The sequence below is a fragment of the Zootoca vivipara genome, chromosome 11 (assembly GCF_965207765.1).
Source record: "Zootoca vivipara chromosome 11, rZooViv2.hap1.1, whole genome shotgun sequence".
Classification (NCBI taxonomy): Eukaryota; Metazoa; Chordata; class Lepidosauria; order Squamata; family Lacertidae; genus Zootoca; species Zootoca vivipara.
This window is the reverse complement of record NC_142594.1, coordinates 14,383,631-14,406,587: the sequence shown is the minus strand read 5'-3', so window position 1 is coordinate 14,406,587 and position 22,957 is coordinate 14,383,631. Positions and strand designations below refer to the sequence as shown.

Genomic DNA, 22,957 nt, shown 5'->3' with positions numbered 1-22,957 from the left:
CTTTGAGCTTATAAAAGTGAGTATGTAGTATACCAAGCATTACCCTGGCTCCTGAGCATTTACATGAATAATTTGGCTGGAAATTTCCAATATTATTTATATAAATACATATGCCTCAAGAGGAGAGCAAACATCAGGCAAGTGAGACCCTTTTAAAAGCAAATCGCCAAGTCCATTTGTCGCAGCGGGAAAACCTTGCCACATATACAACCAATTAACCAAGTTTAGCAAATGAAACTATTTTTAAATTTGGCATGTCCTCCACATAACCCTTAATAACCATGATGTACAGGGAATTAAAGAAACACTGCCTCCCCTAAATCCATATTCCAGTTCCCAAGAATGTGTATGCCTCTGAAAAGAAGGTAATTTAGAACTATAGATAAAACTCCCAAGCATTCACAGATGCTGTTTAAAATTGCTGATCAATTTATAATTAAATCTATCCCCACTCAGAAAACACTTACTTAAAGGCACTGTTTCTGCCAAAGTACTGTACTTCTTATGCTGTCTCGCTTATATATCTTGTGCATGATCAGGCAAAGTTAAGTACTTTTAAAATCCCACTGACTTAAGTAGGAGAAGTAAGCACTTTCCCACTGAAAAGAGTGAGACTTAAATTTAAATACAGCAATGCAATAACCACAATAATCGTTTGAAGCATTACAACTTGTTTTGGTCTTCTTCTAAATTGCCTCTAAAAGTTTGCCAATGTCATCCATCTAATTGAATTTTAGAGATTCAAAGTTGGCAGAAGCAAACTAGAATAATCTTAGGAATGTGGGAATCATTATTGTTAGTAATTAATTATGAGTAAAGGAACAGTAAACCCCCCCACCCCACTGCCAAGGTGTGCAATAATTTCTAAATTAAATATCTCCAAAACCATGCTGCCATGGTCATGTGTTACTTGCATGCTCATGTAATAATATGTGATTAGACACACAAGAATGCCCTGTAAGAAGCCAAGTACCTTTGGCCACTGCTGTAGTTTGTAATATGAAAACATAGCACCGATACCAATCCTTCCCAATAAAGTTGTATCTGTTGCATTGTGACAAGCATCAGCCTTAACTAGAAAAGAAAAAAAAACACATGTTGCTTTAGATTTCTTGAAATTACCGTAAGTTTTTAAATGGAGGAACTAGTTAAATGATTACCCATTCCCATATGTGCCAATGTGACATTCATTATGTGAAGTAAATAATCTGAATTATTTCCTATGAAAACAGCTTTTTTAAAGACATACAATAAATGTAGGATTAGCAGGCTTCCATCTTCAATATGCTTACTAGGTGGCATGTCTCATTGGACACAGTGGGACTACTGAGTTACGGTAGTATGCAGACTTTTGCCATGGGTAGGCAAACTAAGGCCTGGGGGCCAGATGCAGTCCAATCGCCTTATAAATCTGGCCTGCGGATGGTCCAGGAATCAGCGTGTTTTTACGTAAGTAGAATGTGTCCTTCTATTTAAAATGCATCTCTGGGTTATTTGTGGGACATAGGAATTCGTTCACCCCCCCCAAAAAAATAGTCTGGCCCCCCCTTAAGGTCTGAGACAGTGGACCGGCCCCCTGCTGAAAAGGTTTGCTGTCCCCTGATTATGCTGTAACTGTTTTGAAGGGTGACAAGTAAGGTGGGAGAAAATGGCACCACCACACCACATATGACCCATTTAAGGGCCAGGAAACCAACACCATCAGTATGGAGCCAGTTGGCTGGTTCAGATACCATGTTAAAATCTAAATCAAGGATGGGGAACCTCAGACCTTGGGCCAAATGCAGCCCTTCAGAACCTTCCCCAGGCCACACCCTTTGCACCCCAAGTATTTTTTGCACCCTTTGCAACCTGGCTGCAATGTCTCCTGGAACTCTGATGGCTCTTATTTATCTGGATGGAGGACAAGTGCGAGTAGAAACTAGCTTACTGCCCCCCCTTGATATTTGTTGCTCCACCCACTATTAGAGATAAACAACTACCCGACATTTAGAAAACATCTGAAGGCAGCCCTGTTTAGGGAAGTTTTTAATGTGTGACTTCTGTGGATGCACTTTTTAAAGATGTCTCCATGCCTGTGAACTTCCTCCAAAATCTCATTGGGTTGGTTTGCCTGTGAAATATTTGTGGTGGTGCTGCACTTGGAAGAGGACTTGGGGGTGATAGTGCTTGCTGAAATGATATTTTGGTGAAGCACCCCCAACTTTTATTAAAGTTCCCTATGCATGTGATTCCAGAATGGGCAATACTGTACAAATTTTACCTGCAACTGCAAATTCACAAAAAGGAACGCCTGGTCTCTCTTCTGTCACTGAATCGGTCAGGATATTAGCAATGCACAATGAGTACTTTTCAAGGTCACCAAAATTTTCACATCCACTTCTCACATTAACGTATAAAGTTCCCAGTTTGGCCCAGTCACTTTTTTCTTTGCAATGCTGTTCAAAAAGTAATAAAATGCAAATAGAATTATTCTTAATTTAATATGATCTCAAAAACAGTAAACTTAATAAGCATTTGAATTTTTTGTTTTAAAACTGGAAGTTTTATCTCACTTTAGTAACTAACTTGGGATTTGTTTGTAACTTTGTCACTGAGGAAACTACAGTAAATTCTGTAAGATCTTTCACAACCAAAGCATTCAAAACAGTTATTGTACAAAGAACTGAAAGATAAGTCTTCCAATTATTCTTCAAACAATACATATTGATCAGATATTATTCAGAGCTGTTCTTGCAAAATGCAATCCAATTTTCAAATAGGAAAATATATATTATCTAAAATGTACTGCCTTAAGCAGCTGAGAAATACTTTACATTTTGTTTAACAGTAGCTTCATAGGGACAAACAAAGATGCTGAATACAAAGATGTTTGGGTTTCTATTTAGCTTTTAAACATATACAAAATGCAGCAATGTAGGTTGCAATCTACCTCAGGCTAGGCTGTGCTACTTGTTCCCCTTCAGTGGGTTTTCCAATGAAAACCTTGGATGCAGGTGCACCCACAAGTTTTCTCTCCAGCAAAAAGCTGCCAAAAAGTCAAGTTTTCATCATGTGCAAGCCTAATACCATTCACATTTAGTACTTCCAAAAGCAGCTACCATCAGGACTGATTTCTCCAGGGAAGGATCTTCTTGGACAGGACTTATTAATAACTAAGATCAAGACAGTGCTACCCTCAATATGCCAGCAAGTTTGGAAAACTCAGCAGCGGCCAGAGGATTGGAGAAGATCAGTCTACATCCCAATTCCAAAGAAGGGCAGTGCCAAAGAATGCTCCAACTACCGCACAATTGCGCTCATTTCACACGCTAGCAAGGTTATGCTTAAAATTCTACAAGGCAGGCTTAGGCAGTATGTGGACCGAGAACTCCCAGAAGTGCAAGCTGGATTTCGAAGGGGCAGAGGAACCAGAGACCAAATAGCAAACATGCACTGGATTATGGAGAAAGCTAGAGAGTTCCAGAAAAACATCTACTTCTGCTTCATTGACTACGCAAAAGCTTTTGACTGTGTCGACCACAGCAAACTATGGTAAGTTCTTAAAGAAATGGGAGTGCCGGATCATCTCATCTGTCTCCCGAGAAATCTCTATGTGGGACAAGAAGCTACAGTTAGAACTGGACATGGAATAACTGATTGGTTCAAAATTGGGAAAGGAGTACGACAAGGCTGTATATTGTCTCCCTGTTTATTTAACTTACAGTGGTGCCTCAACGTACGAATTTAATCCGTTCTGAAGGCACCTTCGTAGGTTGAAAAATTCATAAGTCAAAAAAACACCATTGGAAACATGATATCCCATAGGAATGCATTGGAAACGGAAAAATTCGTAAGTTGAAGCAACCATATCTAAAAATTCGTAAGTCGAAAAATCCCTATCTAAAACCGCCACGGTTTCCTTTCGGATGTCGAGACATTCATAATCACGCGGCCATTAGCCCCATTCGTAAGTCGAAAAATTCGGTTGTCGAGTCGTTCGTAAGTCGAGGTACCACTGTATATGCTGAATTCATCATGAGAAAGGCTGGACTGGATGAATCCCAACCCCAAGCCGGAATTAAGATTGCTGGAAGAAGTATCAACAACCTCAGATATGCTGATGACACAACCTTGATGGCAGAAAGTGAGGAGGAATTAAAGAACCTTTTAATGAGGGTGAAAGAGGAGAGCGCAAAATATGGTCTGAAGCTCAACATCAAAAAAACCAAGATCATGGCCACTGGTCCCATCACCTCCTGGCAAATAGAAGGGGAAGAAATGGAGGCAGTGAGAGATTTTACTTTCTTGGGCTCCTTGATCACTGCAGATGGTGACAGCAGTCACGAAATTAAAAGACGCCTGCTTCTTGGGAGAAAAGCAATGACAAACCTAGACAGCATCTTAAAAAGCAGAGACATCATCTTGCCTACAAAGGTCCGTATAGTTAAAGCTATGTTTTTCCCAGTAGTGATGTATGGAAGTGAGAGCTGGACCATAAAGAAGGCTGATGCTTTTGAATTATGGTGCTGGAGGAGACTCTTGAGAGTCCCATGGACTGCAAGAAGATCAAACCTTTCCATTCTTAAGGAAATCAGCCCTGAGTGCTCACTGGAAGGACAGATCCTGAAGCTGAGGCTCCAATACTTTGGCCACCTCATGAGAAGAGAAGAATCCTTGGAAAAGACCCTGATGTTGGGAAAGATGGAGGGCACAAGGAGAAGGGGACGACAGAGGACGAGATGGTTGGACAGTGTTCTCGAAGCCACAAACATGAGGCTGATCAAACTGCGGGAGGCAGTGGAAGACAGGAGTGCCTGGCGTGCTCTGGTTCAGGGGGTCACAAAGAGTCAGACACAACTAAACAACAACAAGATTAACAGATGACTTTCTGTTCCAATTAAAAAGAGGATGAACGAGATGCAGTGCCATGAAGTCACCAGACACGTTTGGCTGGCACACTGTATAAACATTTGAGTCAAGCTTTCTGAGAAGCAACTATGGTTGGAAGGAAGGAAGGAAAAAGAAAGAAAGAATACCAAAGACAATAGTGTAGAGGTCAGGTGAATTGCAACTGCTAGCTGTGAGTAATGATGAAGCAATTAATCTTCAAGCTTTTCACATTGACAGTAAAAGAGAAAGTTGCAAGTACACATGGCCGTATAGACTTTTTACACAAACTGATCTTAATTCCTATCCTGAGCATGAAACTAAGCCCATTCTGCACCTTGCTCACGAGTGCTGGCAACTGCATTCAGAATACTTAATACTTCAATGTGATTTATGAGAATGAAAATTGAGGGACATTTAAGCAGGCTTTAGCAGTCCAGGTCCCTAAGTCTCCCACCACCCCATTTATTTCTCCTTTTAGAAGGGAAAGTTATTTCCCTCCATATTTTTATGAATACTAAACCACCAAGAAGAAATATGCCATTCAAGCATTTAGCACCCCTGTCACCAAGTGATATATACAGAAGCAGGGTCTACTGATTCCAAGGCATCTTTCTTCCATTTGATTTGATTAGTATTGAGATGTCCTTCCAAGCTTGCTTTTAAAACAATGAGTATATACTGTACCTGAAATTCTGCAATTGCTGAATCCAAGTCACAAAGGCTAGCCTTATGGAAATGTCTTGCCTGAAATCTAAGGAACAACAGTTATCTGCTTTTGATAAAGCTTAAATTTGGAGTTAACAGAAAAAGCAACAAGTGACTTTCTAAAAAATTATCTTTTGTTGCACTTATACTCCCCCCCCCCCGCCCCAAAGCATACACTCTGCAATCAAAATATGATCCAGTTTCTTTTATCTGCTGCATGGCATGGGTAGTATTATGGAGGTCAAGGGAAGCAACTGCAGCATACAACAAAAGTGTGCACCTGGATACTTCATAGTGTTATATGTTTTTGTGGTTCAGTGTGGATATCTTTGTGTTCCTTCCAGGCCTATGATGCTGTACATGTGAGGTTAGAATGTGTGAGAGTAAACCTGCTGGACCAATCAAACCATTTCTTAAGTTAAGATAATTGCCTTAGCTACCCAGTTAATTACTTCCATTTACTGGTACATGTCCAAAGAGGTTGCCCTTTTCCCATAGACACAAATGTGTGGGTCTTTTCCCACCTCACCTCGCTGTATGCTACATCACCCTAGGGCAGAGAAGAATAGGTAAAGGGGGGAAGCCCATGTGCAAGAGTGCTTGGGCCCCTGCTGGACCCGGAGCTATGTCCTGGGGTTCTCCCTCAGAACCTAATGGAGAGGCAAGATCTGTTGGAATGTTAATACTGCTCACATTACCCAAACAGCATCTCCCTCCTGCTTCCCCATTCTCCTACCTGTTGTGGCCTCAGATTTTGTCCCTACAGCCTAATTAATTACCTCTTTCTACTCCTAAATTCACCCAACAACTCTGTATACTTACTGGGGATTGTGGTAAGCATAATCCAGCTCATTAATTACCTAGTTGGTTTCGCTCCAATTCCTCCTTCCTCTCTCCACAGGCTCCAACAGAAAGTTCAAGACCCAGTTCAGATGCAATGACCATGGTTTGTTTATTAGATGGAATATTAGCATTATGCACTGTAATGAAGGACTTCCAGGACTTCTCTCTTGCTTTCAAACTGGGAAACTGGTTTAACTAGGATCTGATCCTGGTTTCATATCCTAGCTTGTACTCTAAGGCCATACTACAGTTCCCAGGTTTGGATATAAAGAGGAACAATGGTTTAATAAACTGAGACCTAATTGTGGAGCATCAGAGAAAGGAGGAAGGACATAAGCAAGTTTTCATTTTGGGTTTGATAAACCATACTTTATTAGACCAAGATTGTTATGGCTGAACCAGACATAAAAGTTCAGAAACAGGAGATCTTTATCACATTGTATGTACTCATTTGAAAGTGATATTGCCAAACTTCATTCTTCATTTTTGTTCATCCTACGGTAAGTAAACTCCATGGACATAAAAAATGAAAAGCTTTGAAAAGAAAGAGAGAGTTTCCAAGGCATGCTCTGGTTCATGGGGTCACAGAGAGTCGAACACGACTAAGACGACTAAACAACAACAAAACAAAGCATAAGAGCCCTCAATGGCAGCTTCCAAAATAAAAAATAAAATAAAATCAATAATATAACCCCATATTTAATATTGTCATCTTGTTGAGATCAAAAAATAGTTTATAAAATGCGTAGACTGGCATTTTATGGCACCAGTAGTTGAGAAAATATATTTTAGATTTAATATAGATTGCATAAGAGAAGAACATACCTGGACAAAAAAATAGCTTGTTCCTGACTGGAAACTTGTAGTTGGTTTAGGAATGTGGTGATGCAGCCAACGTGTTCGTCTTTAAAAACCATTCCACCATCACAAAGCTATGACAGGAAGGAAATAAACCCCAAAGCACCAAAAACCTGAATATCACTGAAGACTTCCTAAGCAATTCTTTGTTTACAAAGTTCTGTACAAGTGATTAACAATAGACAGTTAAGTAATACATCTATGTATAAAGCAGTGTTGGGCAACTGGCTTTCAAAATCCCGCTGCAAGTGATCAGTTCTGTTATCTGGCATGAGTGATCTAGCTTCCTCCCTTGTATTCAAGAAAGCATCTTTCCAAACATACAAAGTCCTTAATATTACAGGAACATAAACACCTTCATGGCGTTTGTAACTTTAGTCAGTTTTAATCATCTGAACAAACCTCCCAGTGAACTTAAGTTATGTAAACAGTAATGTAACAAATAAATGGGAATTATATATGCCACCTCGAGCTCATTGGAGAAAAAAGGTGGAATATAAATGCAGCAAACAAACAATAGCTTAGTATATTATCTACAAGGCTGATACTATTTCTTGGCTTAAGTTTTTAATTCTATGTGTATTGACTGTGGATGGTAGAATTTATTTTCAATAAATATGCTCTATGTCCATATAACTTTCCTCTGGAGTTTTTTTTTTTAAGGGGTTAACCTTTGGACCCACAATCTTCAGCATGAAAAAGCGTAAAATCTAATAAAAATGAACATAATTTATGAGCTTTATAAGATGTGTAGAAGAAGCAGATAAATTTATGCAGAAGGCAGAATGACATTTAAGATAGAATCAAATAATCAAAGTCATACCTTACAAGATATGTCAATTAACTCAGGCACTAAGACTCTTAGTTTCATGGACGCCACTTGTTCAAAGACACTGAGGAGAATGTCTACAGTTGGCTAAACAAAAATGCCTCAACATTAGAGCTAAATACATTAGCTGTAATTAACAAAACTTCAAGGAACAATTTCAATCTGAAACAAAACACCTGGCTCTCGTATAGATGGCTTCCAACAGTTAATCATTACTCCATGGCATGTGGTTGCCACTTCTGAGCGACTGGGATACTGCACCTGTGCAGTATCACCTGTCCTGGCGAACCTCAAGCATTGGACAGGCAATGTGGTGGTGGTGTGGGAAGTTAAATTCTCTGTGGTGACCGCCATGATTTATACTGCATTTGTGATATTCTATTATGTTCGTACTATTTATTGTTTGTAAGCCGCTTTGCGATTCACCTGAATGAAAAGTGGCACAGAAATCTAATAAATGCGTCCAATCAGGTTGTAGGACTTCCACCCTGAGGTGCATCTTGCATCATCACTATATGCTTTTTCATGATTGGTCAAGAGGTGCCTCTTTTACTCAGGTCTTTGGCTGACACCTGTCTTACTCCTCCTGCATTAAAGGTAAAGGGTAAAGGGACCCCTGACCATTAGGTCCAGTCGTGACCGACTCTGGGGTTGCGGCGCTTATCTTGCTCTATTGGCCAAGGGAGCCGGTGTACAGCTTCCAGGTCATGTGGCCAGCATGACTAAGCTGCTTCTGGCGAACCAGAGCAGCACACGGAAACGCCGTTTACCTTCCCGCCAGAGCGGTACCTATTTATCTACTTGCACTTTGATGTGCTTTCGAACTGCTAGGTGGGCAGGAGCTGGGACCAAGCAACGGGAGCTCACCCCGTCACGGGGATTTGAACCGCTGACCTTCTGATCAGCAAGCCCTAGGCTCTGAGGTAACCCACAGCGCCACCCGCTGTGCATAACTGTTCTTTTGGTGAATGGTGAGTTATAAGTTAGTTAAGTTAGTTAGTTATTATCTGCCTGACCCTACCAGGTTTTCAGATACAGTCAGTACTATTCTGGTGTGGGACCCCATCCATATGAAAGCAATCACCATGCTGCCAGGCAAGGGGTTAAATTGCATTCTATGTTTATCTATTTTTAAATGGTGATGGTCACAATGCAGAGCAGTATAAATCAGAGAAAAGTGTGCTGAGTTTTGAAAAATCTGCTATGCAGGGAGTGCGGAAGCACCTATTTGTGTGCACATACAATAGGGTTTTTTTGTTCTTGCAATGTGTAAAGTCCAATGGTCATAATCCAATGGAGCCACTTATGCATGTGAACACTTGGAACCCATTCAGTGCCATTTCTGGAGTTTTAAATGTCTTAACTTTCACAGAAGGTGAAAGCAAAGCACTGTTTGTCTATTTGCCAGGGATAAACGCAGTTATGGGCACACAACCTCTTGCTATGCTCCCAGTTGTCTCAATTCAGTCCTATATTTGTAAAAGTTTTACTCTAAAGTAATGTTCAAAATCGGGGCTTGTCTTATACATGGATAGTGCAGAGGGGGGAATGGGCGATTGGTTGCAGCCACAACCAGGAGTTTGTCAGCAGCGATTGGGTGGGTGACTGGTAGCTGTGGCAAGGGCTGCTGCTGCGCCAATTGGGCAGACGGTTCTCTGCTTCTGTGACGTGGGCGATTGGCAGCGTTTGTCAGTCTGGTGAGTGATTTTCGGCATTCCTCCCCCCAAAAAGTTCAACAACTCTGGGCAACCCTCCCCAGAAAAACCTCAACAACTCTGGGCCATCTCCCCCCATTTTCTTAAAATTGGAGCCCCCAAAAATAGGGGGCGTCAATTGCACAGCAATTTTCCTGCCTTTTTGATGGGTTCACACCACAGCCACTCACGTGATGAGTCAGGTACTGCACTTCCCTGGGCATTTAAAGGCTGTCTCTCCTCCCTGTCCCACTTTAACATTTTTGGCTCTTGTAGATTTTTAAAACTTATCTTATGATTTCCAAATTAATAGCTCAGAACCAAAACCCAAGTAAACAAAATTGAGAGCTTATTAAGATAAACACATGACGTCATTATACCATGAGTAAGAAGACCTTTTAAGCTGCAGTTGTATACCCATTTACTCAATGGGACTTACTTCTAGGTAGACATATATAGTCTTCACCATTAAAAATACCAAGCTACTTACCAGTATTTTAATCATTATGCTAGTGCGGAATACATGAAATAATTCTTTCAGCAAACAGCACCGGAGCAAAGATGTTAGCAGGTTATTTAGCATTTGTGAATCCAAGTGCTTTTCAGAAACACCATTTTTGCAGTAGTCTATAAATACTTGGGCTAAAAAAATGGGAAATTTAAATGTGAAATTGTTTTATGTAGCATAGTACTGAAACATTATTTAACACATTTTTAAAAGGCAAAAATGAGTAAAAATGAAGCACTGAAAATCTATTTTACTGGTCAAGTGCATTTGTAATGTTGAGAGCAGTATCTATGAACATATGAAAAGCATCCTTTATTTCTTATCAGCATTATTTCATGATCTGTTGGATGAAAATAGCTGTACCAAATTTTGTTCCTTTCCTTTACAAAAACTGTCCTAGTACATCATGGATCCAAAAATGCTCGCATCCCTAGTCAAGCTCAATGAAGAATTAATTTAGTACTTTAACCTGTAGGCCACATTAATATTTACTGGTTCATAGCTTCACATAAAATGAGAGGGATAGCACCTACTAAAGCAAACACCTCAGCAATGATGCCTCAATATGTACAATATCCAAAAGAACCTTGTTGTGGGGAGCATATTAGAAAAATACAATTTCCCTCTCAACAGTGAAATTCACTACCTTGAAAAATGTCATCTAGAGCTTCTGCAACAATTCATCTGCATATTATTATTTTTAAAAAAGAATTGAATTAAATTATGGTAGGGCCTTGATCTCATATACATATGTCCTAATAATGATAATAATACTTCCTGTTTCAGCACTGAAGTACTAATATAATAAAGCCCACAAACCGAAGAACTTCTAGTGCTTAGACCACAAAAAACCTCATTCAGGTTAGAATTCTAGTTCTGCGTAGAGTTCCAGATCTAAGTAGAACTATCCTCTTATTTGGCTACAGGCTTTTGCTTTTATGATCTACATATTAGACTGCTATCACAAACTATTTCAGAAATGCTGTGCTAGGATACATGTTAAGAAACTATGCAATGTTAACAGCCAAATTTCTACTCAACATAGTTGGACCGTATAATGGAATGTATTATTTGGTCTGTTACATATAAGCATTTAAAAGTTATGGCACCGCCAATCTTCAAGCAAAACCTCTATTTTGTGTTATAATGATGATTATATCATACCTGCACGCTGCAACAAAACCTCTTTACCAATACTTAGATATGTATTAAGTATTTCAATGAAAAGCTGGAAAATAAAATAAAACCACAAATCTATTATAAATATATTACAGATAAACTTGCCATCTATTACAGGCGTATTACAAGTTTCCAAAATGTGAGGATCCACAAATGCAAATAATTTTGAAGTACACATTGATCTACATTTAGTAGAGCTAAAAAAAATATCAATACATATTAAACTGTAGCTAAGAGTTAGTTGTGGACAAGAGTGTAAAGCATGAATAACTTCCACATGGAACTGCAACAATTGTTTTATCATTATCATCCCTGTGCACAACCTTTTGCTTAGTATACCAGCCAAACCCATTGTTTGTGGTTGCCACCCCCACCCACCCTCCCTTTCCCCAGGCATGTGTAGAGAAGCCAGAAAATAAAGGAATGTTTTGTCCTTGTACTGGGCTTCTGCTGAAAATGCAAGCAGCACATTGCTGCTAAAAAAAGTGTAAAAACCCCACAGGAACCCTCAAGTTGTTCATGGAGAAAAGGCATAGTTTCTTTCACTTTCCATTGTGCATTCTGCCGGAGGAAACAGCAGTTAAGGCTGGCACTTTCTGCAAAAGCCAATTTACAGGTTACATTTGAGATGGTATTAAAGTTTTATCTGTGCTCTCTTATTTGATGGCTGCATTCACAGATCACCAATGGGTTCTGTATTCATCAAGTAATGAACATATGTTCAGGCTACAGAATTCTCTGATTACTCTACTGTAATTCTCCGATTACTCTACTGTTAATGACAATCTTATCCTGGAGATCTGATAAAGGCCTAATGTATTTTGTTCTTTAACCAGGCAGCACCAACCAAGTATTTTATACAGAGAAGAAACACACAGTTTTTACCTTTTCATGTCTTGGTGCAAGTGAATGCGAATACTGGCAATTTGCTCTCTGACAACCATTCAATGTATTGAAATGAATTCTGCAGTATCCACGGGGTAGACAACTCAATCCTAGATAAGTCTGCAATGCAACCAGAGAGTAGTCTTTCATTTCCCTCTCAGAATTCTCATTTGAAAACCAAAAAAACACATATGGCACACATATTTTGGGATTTATGTGCATTAAGCAGTGTATGGACTACTTCACACATAGCACAAAGTGTCATAGTTTCCTTAACCTAACAATGGTTTACTTGAATGTACAAACCTAGCCCAGCAAACTACTTATAGCTTATTTTTCTACAAACACACCATGATGAGAAACCATGATTTGTTATTGGCTTATGAAGTAAGACTTATTTCTGAAGGAGTGGGTACATTGCTTGGGGGTACTACTGGATCCTTTGATGTTGCTTGAGGCTCAGGTGGCCTCAGTAGTGTGGAGTGCCTTGCATCAGCTTTCAAGCTAGCAGATTTGGGTCTGAGAACCAGGAGAGAGGCTTAGAATCATAGACTTGTAGTGTTGGAAGGGACCCTGATTATGCTAAATTTTCAAAAAATATGAATCAAATGTCTCTAGCAGCTATATACCTTAAGTCAGAAACTTTATATAAAAGCAGGACAGTTGAAAACAGGATGACTAAACCCTATGAAAGAGAAACCTCAAACAAGCATGTAAATTGCACCTGTTTAAACTGAGCTTTAAATGGTTGTTAACAATGTAAATGCTTAAATGGTAGCTAAACTTATGCTTAGTTGCAGGAATTTATGAATTTTAAGGACTTACCGTAACATTTTTTTTAAAACTGTTGGGATATGATTGCTGCAAAAGACCTTTCCCTGAGAATCTGAAATCTAAGATTGAAGAACAAAAACCTCCTAAAGTGAATGAAATAGCCATAAGTCATTATTATACATTATAAACTTCAATTATCTTATCCCAGAGATGACTGACAACTGAAGTTTTCATTTCCTGTCTATTGACAAGTTAAACTCTTTTCAAGTACCATGAGTGATAACTAATCTTAAATGAAATTTGCCACACTGGAAGGCAAATTTTGCAATTTTCAAACCGATTCTGTGGCAACGTAACAAAGAGTGATTTCTTTATGTTGATATTGCATCTATGCAGGAATACTGTATACCTTAACACATAGTTTATTTTATGTATGCTTTTTTCAGATGTTACAGTATATAGACGGTGGCCTGGTTCACACACAACTCTAAGCCATGGTTTGTTTAGCCAAAGTGTGTTTGTTCAAATATCTGGACCCTACCCATTAGATTAGCCATGGTTTTCTAGCAGCAAACCATGATCTGAAGCCAAAATTTGTTGTTACCTTATAAACCACTGGTTGTTTAACTACATTTTAGAGTCATGTCCTAACCAAACGGACTTGCTTAAGCATGGTTTGTTTTGCCACCCCACCTTAGACACTTGCCAAGCTAGAGGAGTTGTGGTTTGTTTGAGCAAACCATGGTTAATCCATGGTTTAGCATTATATGCCAACACCGTCAGTGTATTACATTGATATCTTACACACAAGTAATGCATTTTGGAAATTATTTTGTGTGTAGCTGTTCTTTTATCTTTCGGTCATATAGCTCTTCAACATCCTAAGAGAAGTACAAATACTACTGTATTTGGAAGAATTAAATGGTTTTACTAGTAGGGTAGCAAACTTGTGGTCCTCCATGTTGTTGGACCCACAACAGAACCCCTTCAACAGCCTTTAAACTTGTTGTTTGACGATTATGTATTCTTACATGCATTCCTATATTCCCAGGGGATACATTATCTCTGTGTTAAAAAAGTGAGAGGAATGCTTCACTTTAACTATGAAAATCTGTAATTTATCTGACTTCTGGGGTGACAGCCTTTGAAAGATTTTGAATTCTGTTGTAAAGCTGTAACTCTGAAGAATCCAAGTAACATAGCTGCCAAGTTATCCCTTTTTTTCAGGGATTGTCCATTATGCTGAATAGGCTTCCTCGCGAGAAAAGGGAAAACTTGGCAGCTATGCCAAGTAAGCATGATTAGGTACACAGAAAATGTAGTTCTAGTCACATAGGGTCAAATTTACAGACGTTAAAATCATTTGGGCTCTTTGACTGCAATAGGATCTGGCCTGCACCCTTTACATGCATGGTCATATTTCTCAAGATTTTATCTAATCTGGATTTAACTCAATATGGTGACTAGAATCCAAAACACGTAAGGACGCTTGTGAATGTTCATTGTGTGTGTTTTACTCTCTGAACGCAAACCTCCTGCCATAGCAAACTACATTTGAAGTTTCCTTGTTTTCAAAAACAGTTTAGTAATGCCAAAGCTTTACTGAGTGCAGGGAACTAGTTACATGGTTCTCTAAGTCTTGGCCAATGAAAATAGAAATGGCACTCAAACGCTATCCTAAGTACACATAATAATGCACTGATTCAGTAATTTATTTCACTGTCATATTTAGGTTTAGTTTAGCTAACTTTCCATAGTATTTTAATTAGAGGGTCATTTTAGCTAAACAAAGATGCATTTATACTAAATCTCAACTAAAGGTTGCCTTGGCAAGGACAAATCTAGAACCCGAGTACAATTAAGCTAAAAACCCTCTGATCTGGATACAGAAGGTAGAACTAAGTGAAACAGGCAATAGAAAGGAAACTCCAGATGTTAATTCCAAGCTTTAATACAGAATCACCCTACTTATCCTAGGTTGTATTTTAACTTTTATAAACTTAAAGTAACAAACACACCCATCCACATACATTTGCATCAGGTACACAGACATCATGGCCAAACCATTTATGCCTCTGGAATGTGCTGTGGGCTCACACACTCCTGCCTCTTCCAACACATTGTTTATGTCATGGTTGCAGAAACCAGTTTGTTGCCACATCTGAACTGGGAAAACTATGGTTACCACTACCACCAGAATCCACTGCCCACTTCAGCTGTGGTTTAGACTGTGGTTCCCACAGAATGGAAGGGACCTTTAGGATTACCTAGTCCAACCCCTTGCAATGCAGGAATAAGCAGCTGTCCCTTATGGGGATCAAACCTGCCACCTTGGTGTTATCAGCACCACTCTGTAGCCAACTGAGCTATCCAGCATGGGCAAACTATGGCTAGCAGTAATAGCTTGTCTAGTTCATATATTATGAGGTTATGGCTGTGAGCCAGGAAATTGAGGAAGAAATCAGCACATGAGTGAGCCCACAGGTTTTTCCTGCAAACCAAACCCTGTCAATGAAATAGACCTTTATACAGACACAGAAAAGTAGCACTGTAGTACCATAAAACAAAATGTGTAGGTATTTTGAACTAATACAATACCATTCACCCACGGTTTCACTGCTGTGACTTGCTGCCGGGGATCAGTTTTCATAGCAGGAAATGTCAATTCTAGCCGATGATCATGGCTCGTAGATTCAATATATTGAGCCCTCTCACTAAATTCCAAATGAGGAAAAAGATGCTTATTTGACTAATGATACAAAAACTTTATATCTATTATTTTAAAATTAGCACAATAAAGTAAATTATATTTTCTATACCCAAGCACACCTCCCTTGTGGAGTAGAGGAGGCTGCTCCTACTGATAGCAAAGATACACATAGCAAGTGAGCTGGGAATGAGAAGAAATGTGAGTAGACAGATGGGATGTACTGGGCGTAGCATTTATCACTTCTTGGTCAGTACCATCTAAATGGTTGTAACCTGCCCTGGGATCAGCTGATGAGGCAATACATTTTTTTTATTATTAATCCTCCTCCATTGGCTATATCAGTTAGGGTTCTGCTCCACAGCACTTGTGTTGTGAATTTCCAAAAGGCTCCATGCTATTTTACATCTATGTAAAATCACTAAGTGACACCATACACTGTTCTGAAGCGACAACCATCCAGTAATATCTCTCTTTTTCAAACTCAGATGAAGTGGTCAATGTGCTCAATAGGTGCAAAGATCAGTAATAGACTAAAAGAGGGTGAGCAACCTGCAGTTCAATTTAGGCAAGACAAAATTACTACTGACAGGCTGCTTGCGTGAATTGAGAAGTGGCCTTTCAACATGTTCTGTATCAAGTTGCTGTTAAATCCTGAACTGTTGATGCTCTTCATGCTGCGGCATGAATTGCCTTCCAGCAGCTAAGGCTGGCCAGCTACAATTTCTGCAAAAACATGGGTGGTTATTATTAAACAACTGCGAATGCATTGCGCATGGGGCTGCCTTTGAAGACTGCTCAAAACCTCAACTGGTTCATAATACTGCTGCTTTGATTACATATCAAAACTGGTCAAGTGGAACATCTTGCCAGCTTTAACACAGTTACAATGGCTTAAGGAAGGACTTCTTAAGAGTGGCTTCAATTCAACATTTAATTTAAAGCCATAAAGAAATAAATAAAATACTGTGGGAAGAGGTTATTTGTATTGGTTTGTGACTATGTTATGTATTTTTGTGTTTTTATATTGTAAACTGCCCTGTGATCCTTGGATGAAGGGTGGTATAGAAAATAAAATAAAATATATAATATAATATAATATAATATAATATAATAATATAATATAATATAATACAATGCACAGCTTGATACCCAGGTAGCTTAAAGGACAATTTGCTAGGTAGGTGATAAGTGGGGAAAGGCTCATTTTGTTTGTGGTGCCTCAGCTCTGTAATGCTCTCCCCAAGGGGAGCTTCTGACCAGTCATTTTATCTCTAACTTCTATGTGTCTAACCTTGACTATAAGACCAGAGAAACAGGTTTGAAGATAAAATATCGTCCTTTCACTTAACTAGGACTACTTAAAACTCATACACACATTTTTGCAGTGTCTTGAATCTCTGCTTCTTCTTTCACAGTTGAAATTTTGTACTGTAAGATTTAAAAGGTTGCAATTCAGTTAAAATAAACAGAAACTCGTGTTTCATTTAATAACTTTCTCTTTTTCTTCACAGAATATTCAAGCGGAAGAAGTTTGGTTGCTGTTTATGGTTCTGCAATGTCTAAGTCCAACTCCCTAATGCAAGATGTCCTGTTTATGGAAGAATACCAACAAAAGCCTACCAAGGTCTTCTTCAAATCTAGCATGGAAGGAAGTTCCATGGCTTCCCTCTATAGCTCACAGTATTGCTAGACCCATAAGTTAATAAAAGAACACATCATTTTTTTAACGTTCATCTAATTTCCTTGCTTTGCTTAATTTTGATTTACAGACTTAAGATTCACAACAGAGTTTCAGATTTATGAAAGAGAAATTAAAACTACCATGCTGGTTGAAAACAGTACATCTAATGAATCTCATTGTATTAAAACAGCATGCATACATCTCTAAGGCCAGGCATAGGCAAACTCGTCCCTCCATGTTTTGGGACTACAACTCTCATCATCTCTAGCTAACAGGACCAGTAGTCGGGGATGATGGGAGTTGTGGTCCCAAAACATATGGAGGGCCGAGTTTGCCTATGCCTGTCTAAGGCTGTAACCCTATGCACACATAATTGGAAGTTAGAACTGCCCGATTTCAGTGGGACTTACTTTTAAGTAAACATGCATTGGATTGTGCTGTATGTAGTGCAACTTACTACATGATAAAAGTTCCCTCAAATAAATGACACTCTTCTGCAACAGTACCTTTTATACAGCAAAAAATTAATTCACTTCAGTACCTTTTCATTTGCGTCAGAACTCTTTATAACATAATCTGATTCGCTCAAGTGCCCATCCTCAAAACAGGATTCTGCTACACCTCCTGTAGAACTTATTCCACATAGGAATTCTGATTTACTTCCATCAACTGGAAAAAATGCAATACATAATGCTGAAACAGTAAAATTAAGAACAGAATGCTTAACTATGAAGCTGGGCATATCACTGGTAAGTTTTAAAAAAGCTGACCCTTCTTACAAAGTATGCAGTAGTAATGTACTGTACTAGTTGTGAAATTTCTTTGTTGGGCAACTGCTAAACTGATACAAAATAATACCACATGATTAATCATGTGATCAGCAGCAGCAGTCCCATGTATTTCAAGTAATGAAATGACAGCAATTATCATATGAATATGCTAATATGGGACTAATTTAAGACAATATTAAAAAGTTAAAAATTCTCTATGAAATGTCTTTTATCTTCAAATACACTTAAAAAGACAGCACTGTATCAAAAATTAACACTAAGACTGTGTGCAGCAGCTTGTGTTTTTGTTTCAAGTACCTGTACCGTGTTGGCCCGAATATAAGCCGCATCTTTAATAGTGGAGGGGGGGGGGAAATGAAAAAATACCCGAATATAAGCCGCTCCATTCCTCACTGCTCCTAACTGCATACTGGGCCGGGGGTGGGGAGTGGAGCCACGCTGTGTTGCTGGCGGCCTTTTCCCTTCCTCACTGTCTCCCTTCCCAACCTTAGGGGAGAGGACGGCGGACTACACATGGGGCGGGTGCCGCTTTGCCACGCCCCTGGCACTGTTTGCCCTAAACTCCTGATTACATACCAGAAGGTTGCAAATATAAGCCGCACTTTAACTTTTCACAATCGGAATTTGGGGGGAAAGTGAGGCTTATATTCAGGCAAATATACTTAGTTTTAAAGGAAAAAAGGAAATATTCACATATTTAAGGAACGCAACCAACTGCTGTCACGAGTTGCTGTTAAGAGTTAGTATTGTAAAAGGATTAGATCTTTATAGATTCAAATAAATGCACTACCATAATAGAATCTGCATAATCAGGCAAGTCACACAAAGAACTAGGTGTACAACGGTAGCTCCTGCTGGGAGTTAAGCAGAGCAACATCTGTCACAGTGCTCAGCAGCTCATAAGAGGCAAAGCAGCAACTTTGGGCTCCTCCTCATCTTCCCTTGGACAATAAAAGACCCACAGCGTAGATAATTATACACCAGGCAACAAATAATAATGACAAGGAAGTTGTTTCTCTCACTCGATTGTCCTTTTGCTCCTTAACCTTCTAATTAATACATGATTGAGGCAGACCTAGGTTTACACTTTAAACAAATGGGTATGCCACATCACAAGTTGTTTAAACTTGGACTTCCAGGGGGGAAACCCCCAGGATTAATTTAACAACAGCTGCATGCTAAGTGCCTCTTCGCATTGTGAGGTATAGTCAATCCCTGCATAACTGAATTGTCTTCATGGCAGCTACAACTGTGATTGGCTTTAAAATAACCCAAATCCTATATGTGATGCATGGGAGGACAAAGGGAATAGCAGTACAAGAAACAACAGACTGGAAGAAGCTGATGGCCAAGGAATAATGGAGTGGGTGGAGCAGAAGTTAAGAGAAGTAGAGATTATGAAAACAACATGAAAGAGCAAGAGGCAAGGTCTTCTCAAAGACAGTTATTATAGTTATGTTTTTGCATACATGTATAGACATTTACATCAACTGCTGATCCTTGCATCAAGCCTAATCATTGACTCACTTCAACAACATTGACTACACATAGCAGCAATCAGAACTTATCAGAGCATTCTGGGAAAAGAAACATTGCTCAGGACTCGGAATGAAAGGGAAATGTTATGCCTCCAGAAAGAGCTAGCACCGAATTTTTCACAAATACCTAGGATTTAGGGAAAACCAAAGTAACATTTAAGAGTAGAGGTAAAGGGACCCCTGACTGTTAAGTCCAGTCGTGGGCGACTCTGGGGTTGCGGCGCTCATCTCGCTTTACTGACCGAGGGAGCTGGTGTTTGTCTGCAGACAGCTTCCGGGTCATGTGGCTGGGAGCTCACCCCGTCACGGGGATTCGAACCACCGACCTTCTGATCGGCAAGCCCTAGGCTCTGTGGTTTAGACCACAGCGCCACCTGCGTCCCATCAACATTTAAGAGTAGACGCTGTTTAACACGCTGTTTAACAAGTTGTCATATTGTCCTTAATGTTGCATTTTTAAATTCCTGTTCTTACCTTCTGCCAGTGGAACACCAATATCTGTGAAAGAGTCCAATGTTCTATCATACTGAATGGGATCTTCTCTGTAAGCAAGAAAATTTTACAAAATGTTAAGTGAAGGAAGTTTTCTGAACCAATACCACACTCATCTAACTAAAACACAATGAGTGCACTAAGTCTGCCACAGCTATCCTTAACAATCTGGGTCATGAGTTCATTTGCCAGAGTTCCCAGCACCATAAACTCTTTTTGGAAATGGTGCCTATTCAATCTAAGCCCCTTATACCTACTGATAAGCTCAGGAGGAAAATTTGATGACAATATTTGAATTTTATAGCAACAATTGCAGTGGGGAAAGGCGGGGCACATTCCTCTCTGCACTTGCATTGTTATCCTAGGACCCGTTATCTCCCTGAAGGAACAAAGCAATTCTCTAAGAAAGGTGAAAGGAAGTTCCTACGAGAGTTTGAAATCAAGTAAGATTCCTGAGACTGGTCCTATAAAGGAAGTTGGAGATTGGTTTGGGAGTTTAGATCAAAAGAATAGGGAGAGAATCCATAATGTCCCCTTACTTGATTTGTTTCCAGCCACTTAGTTCAATAAATAACCGACTAAGCCTACAGGATGACTTTTATCCATGTGCTACTTTCCAGATCCTCTCTTGGGATGTTGTTGCAAGATAAGAGATGCAAACCGATGGACCTGAAATTCTGTACTACCTTCAGTCCTTTGACATTATGGGACCCCCAGCCCTGTCCTGTTTGTGAGATAGAAATAGTGGCAAACTTTAAATATCTCCTGCTGACCCATCTATTAAGCAGGTTTACCCTTGCTCATTAGATTCATCACACTGCTCTTTTAGCAATTATTTATATTTCACTGAATGTTTTATTAATAAACTCTCTTTTTACTGAAGTATTTATTTGTAATTCTGGTTAGAAGAGGAGGAGTTGGGATTTGATATCCCGCTTTATCACTACCCAAAGGAGTCTCAAAGCGGCTAACATTCTCCTTTCCCTTCCTGCCCCACAACAAACATTCTGTGAGGTGAGTGAGGCTGAGAGACTTCAGAGAAGTGTGACTAGCCCAAGGTCACCCAGCAGCTGTATGTGGAGGAGCGGAGACGTGAACATGGTTCCCCAGATTACAAGTCTACAACTCTTAACCACTACACCACACGGGTTACAATGTTGTATTCAGGTTTATCTTTTCCTTTTTAATCTTATTGTGATTTATGCAAACCACTTGGGTATTTTTTATGTTAAGCAGTATATAAATATTAGAATAAGAAACATAACTTTGGAGCTAAAGAGACCAGGAATGCTTATATTATGTACAATATAGTCTCCCACCTTCAGCTCAGTTCAACAAGTAGTGCCTTACCAAAGAAAGCTGTTTTATTAACCTGGCTGAGTTTATATTTACAATAATTTAATAATAGGTTCTGGCATTTGGGTATCAGATTAGAATTGACTCTTCATTCTACAGGTGTAACAATAGTGGTATTTTAAAATAGAAAATAAAATTTTAGATGTGTCTAAAAGAATCACAAACTGTGCCTTAAAGCTAAGGGCAGTAAAATCTTGCCATTCAAATTTGAACATGGAGACTTGCATGCATAAGCTAGAACCGTTAGTTTGTACTGACTTTGTTTAGCTATGAAAGGGATATGTCCACTTAACTTGGGTAATTTATTATAGAATCATTTATTGTTGTTTTGCGTTTTCTTGTTTTATTATTGTTAGAAATTATTCTGTCTTTTTAAGTATTCTGAGTCAATTGAAGATTCTTTTCCGAGCCTTAGGCATAACAATATGTGCAGTTTTAAAGCTGGAGAATTTAGCACAGTTAAGATTAACAAAAGATGCATACAAGATTTGTTTTTAAGGGCTTTCACCTGCCTAGTGTGGCAAGTTACCAGTCGTAAAGCTGTTATGTATTCTAAACACATCCCTCCAAAGGGATCACAACTTCATAAAGATGCTTTACAATACAGTACAGGAAAAGCAAATGTAGGATTATCACATTTGGGAGTATTGATGGTAGGCTGAACTATTCACTACTGCCCACACAACATATTATGTATGCGGTAGTTGGCTTAAATTATTTGCCATTCTGCCTTGGTTGTATTCTATTGATTGACAAAATTAAATGATAAAAATGATACATAACACAGCCCTATAGTTCTATTAACTATGTCAAGCAAGCATATTCATCTTTGGCTAACCACAAATCTACTACTGAATACCTACCAAATGAAATTAAGCTAAGTAAGCTTTGGCTAAAAAGGTTTACTGCAGCTGTATGGAAAAGTATTTCTAAATGCTATGGTACTACAAAGAACAATCTTCAAATGAAAATTATTAAGATAATTCGAAGAGGCTATTTAGTTCTACTGTCAATTGCAAAAGACAATTTTATACTGTCTCTCACCAGCATAGTCAGATGTGTTTCAAACTTCACTTTCAATTGTTACTCTTATAGTTTTAGTTTTTACTTTTATCACTGGGTTAAAATAATAAAAATAAAAAGCAGAACAATCCATTATTGCTAATCCTCAATTCTCACTGTAAATCCTAATCTATTACTGTAAATCCTACATAATATACTAAGTAGAAGCAAATCACATTT

At 39.0% G+C, this 22,957-nt stretch overlaps 1 protein-coding gene across 1 annotated transcript in view; it reads right to left on the bottom strand.

Moving 5' to 3' along the window:
• TOPAZ1 (testis and ovary specific TOPAZ 1) overlaps positions 1-22,957 on the bottom strand; it is a 35,360-nt gene that overhangs the window by 6,728 nt on the left and 5,675 nt on the right. The window contains exons 3-15 of the mRNA XM_088653912.1: positions 20,342-20,409; positions 18,080-18,207; positions 17,233-17,285; positions 15,746-15,861; positions 13,199-13,266; positions 12,374-12,493; positions 11,474-11,537; positions 10,292-10,443; positions 8,102-8,194; positions 7,246-7,352; positions 5,557-5,623; positions 2,264-2,438; positions 974-1,074 (exon numbers count right to left, since the gene is read on the bottom strand). Coding sequence (XP_088510038.1) covers positions 974-1,074; positions 2,264-2,438; positions 5,557-5,623; positions 7,246-7,352; positions 8,102-8,194; positions 10,292-10,443; positions 11,474-11,537; positions 12,374-12,493; positions 13,199-13,266; positions 15,746-15,861; positions 17,233-17,285; positions 18,080-18,207; positions 20,342-20,409 — 1,312 coding nt within the window. The remainder of the gene's footprint in view (positions 1-973; positions 1,075-2,263; positions 2,439-5,556; positions 5,624-7,245; positions 7,353-8,101; positions 8,195-10,291; positions 10,444-11,473; positions 11,538-12,373; positions 12,494-13,198; positions 13,267-15,745; positions 15,862-17,232; positions 17,286-18,079; positions 18,208-20,341; positions 20,410-22,957) is intronic.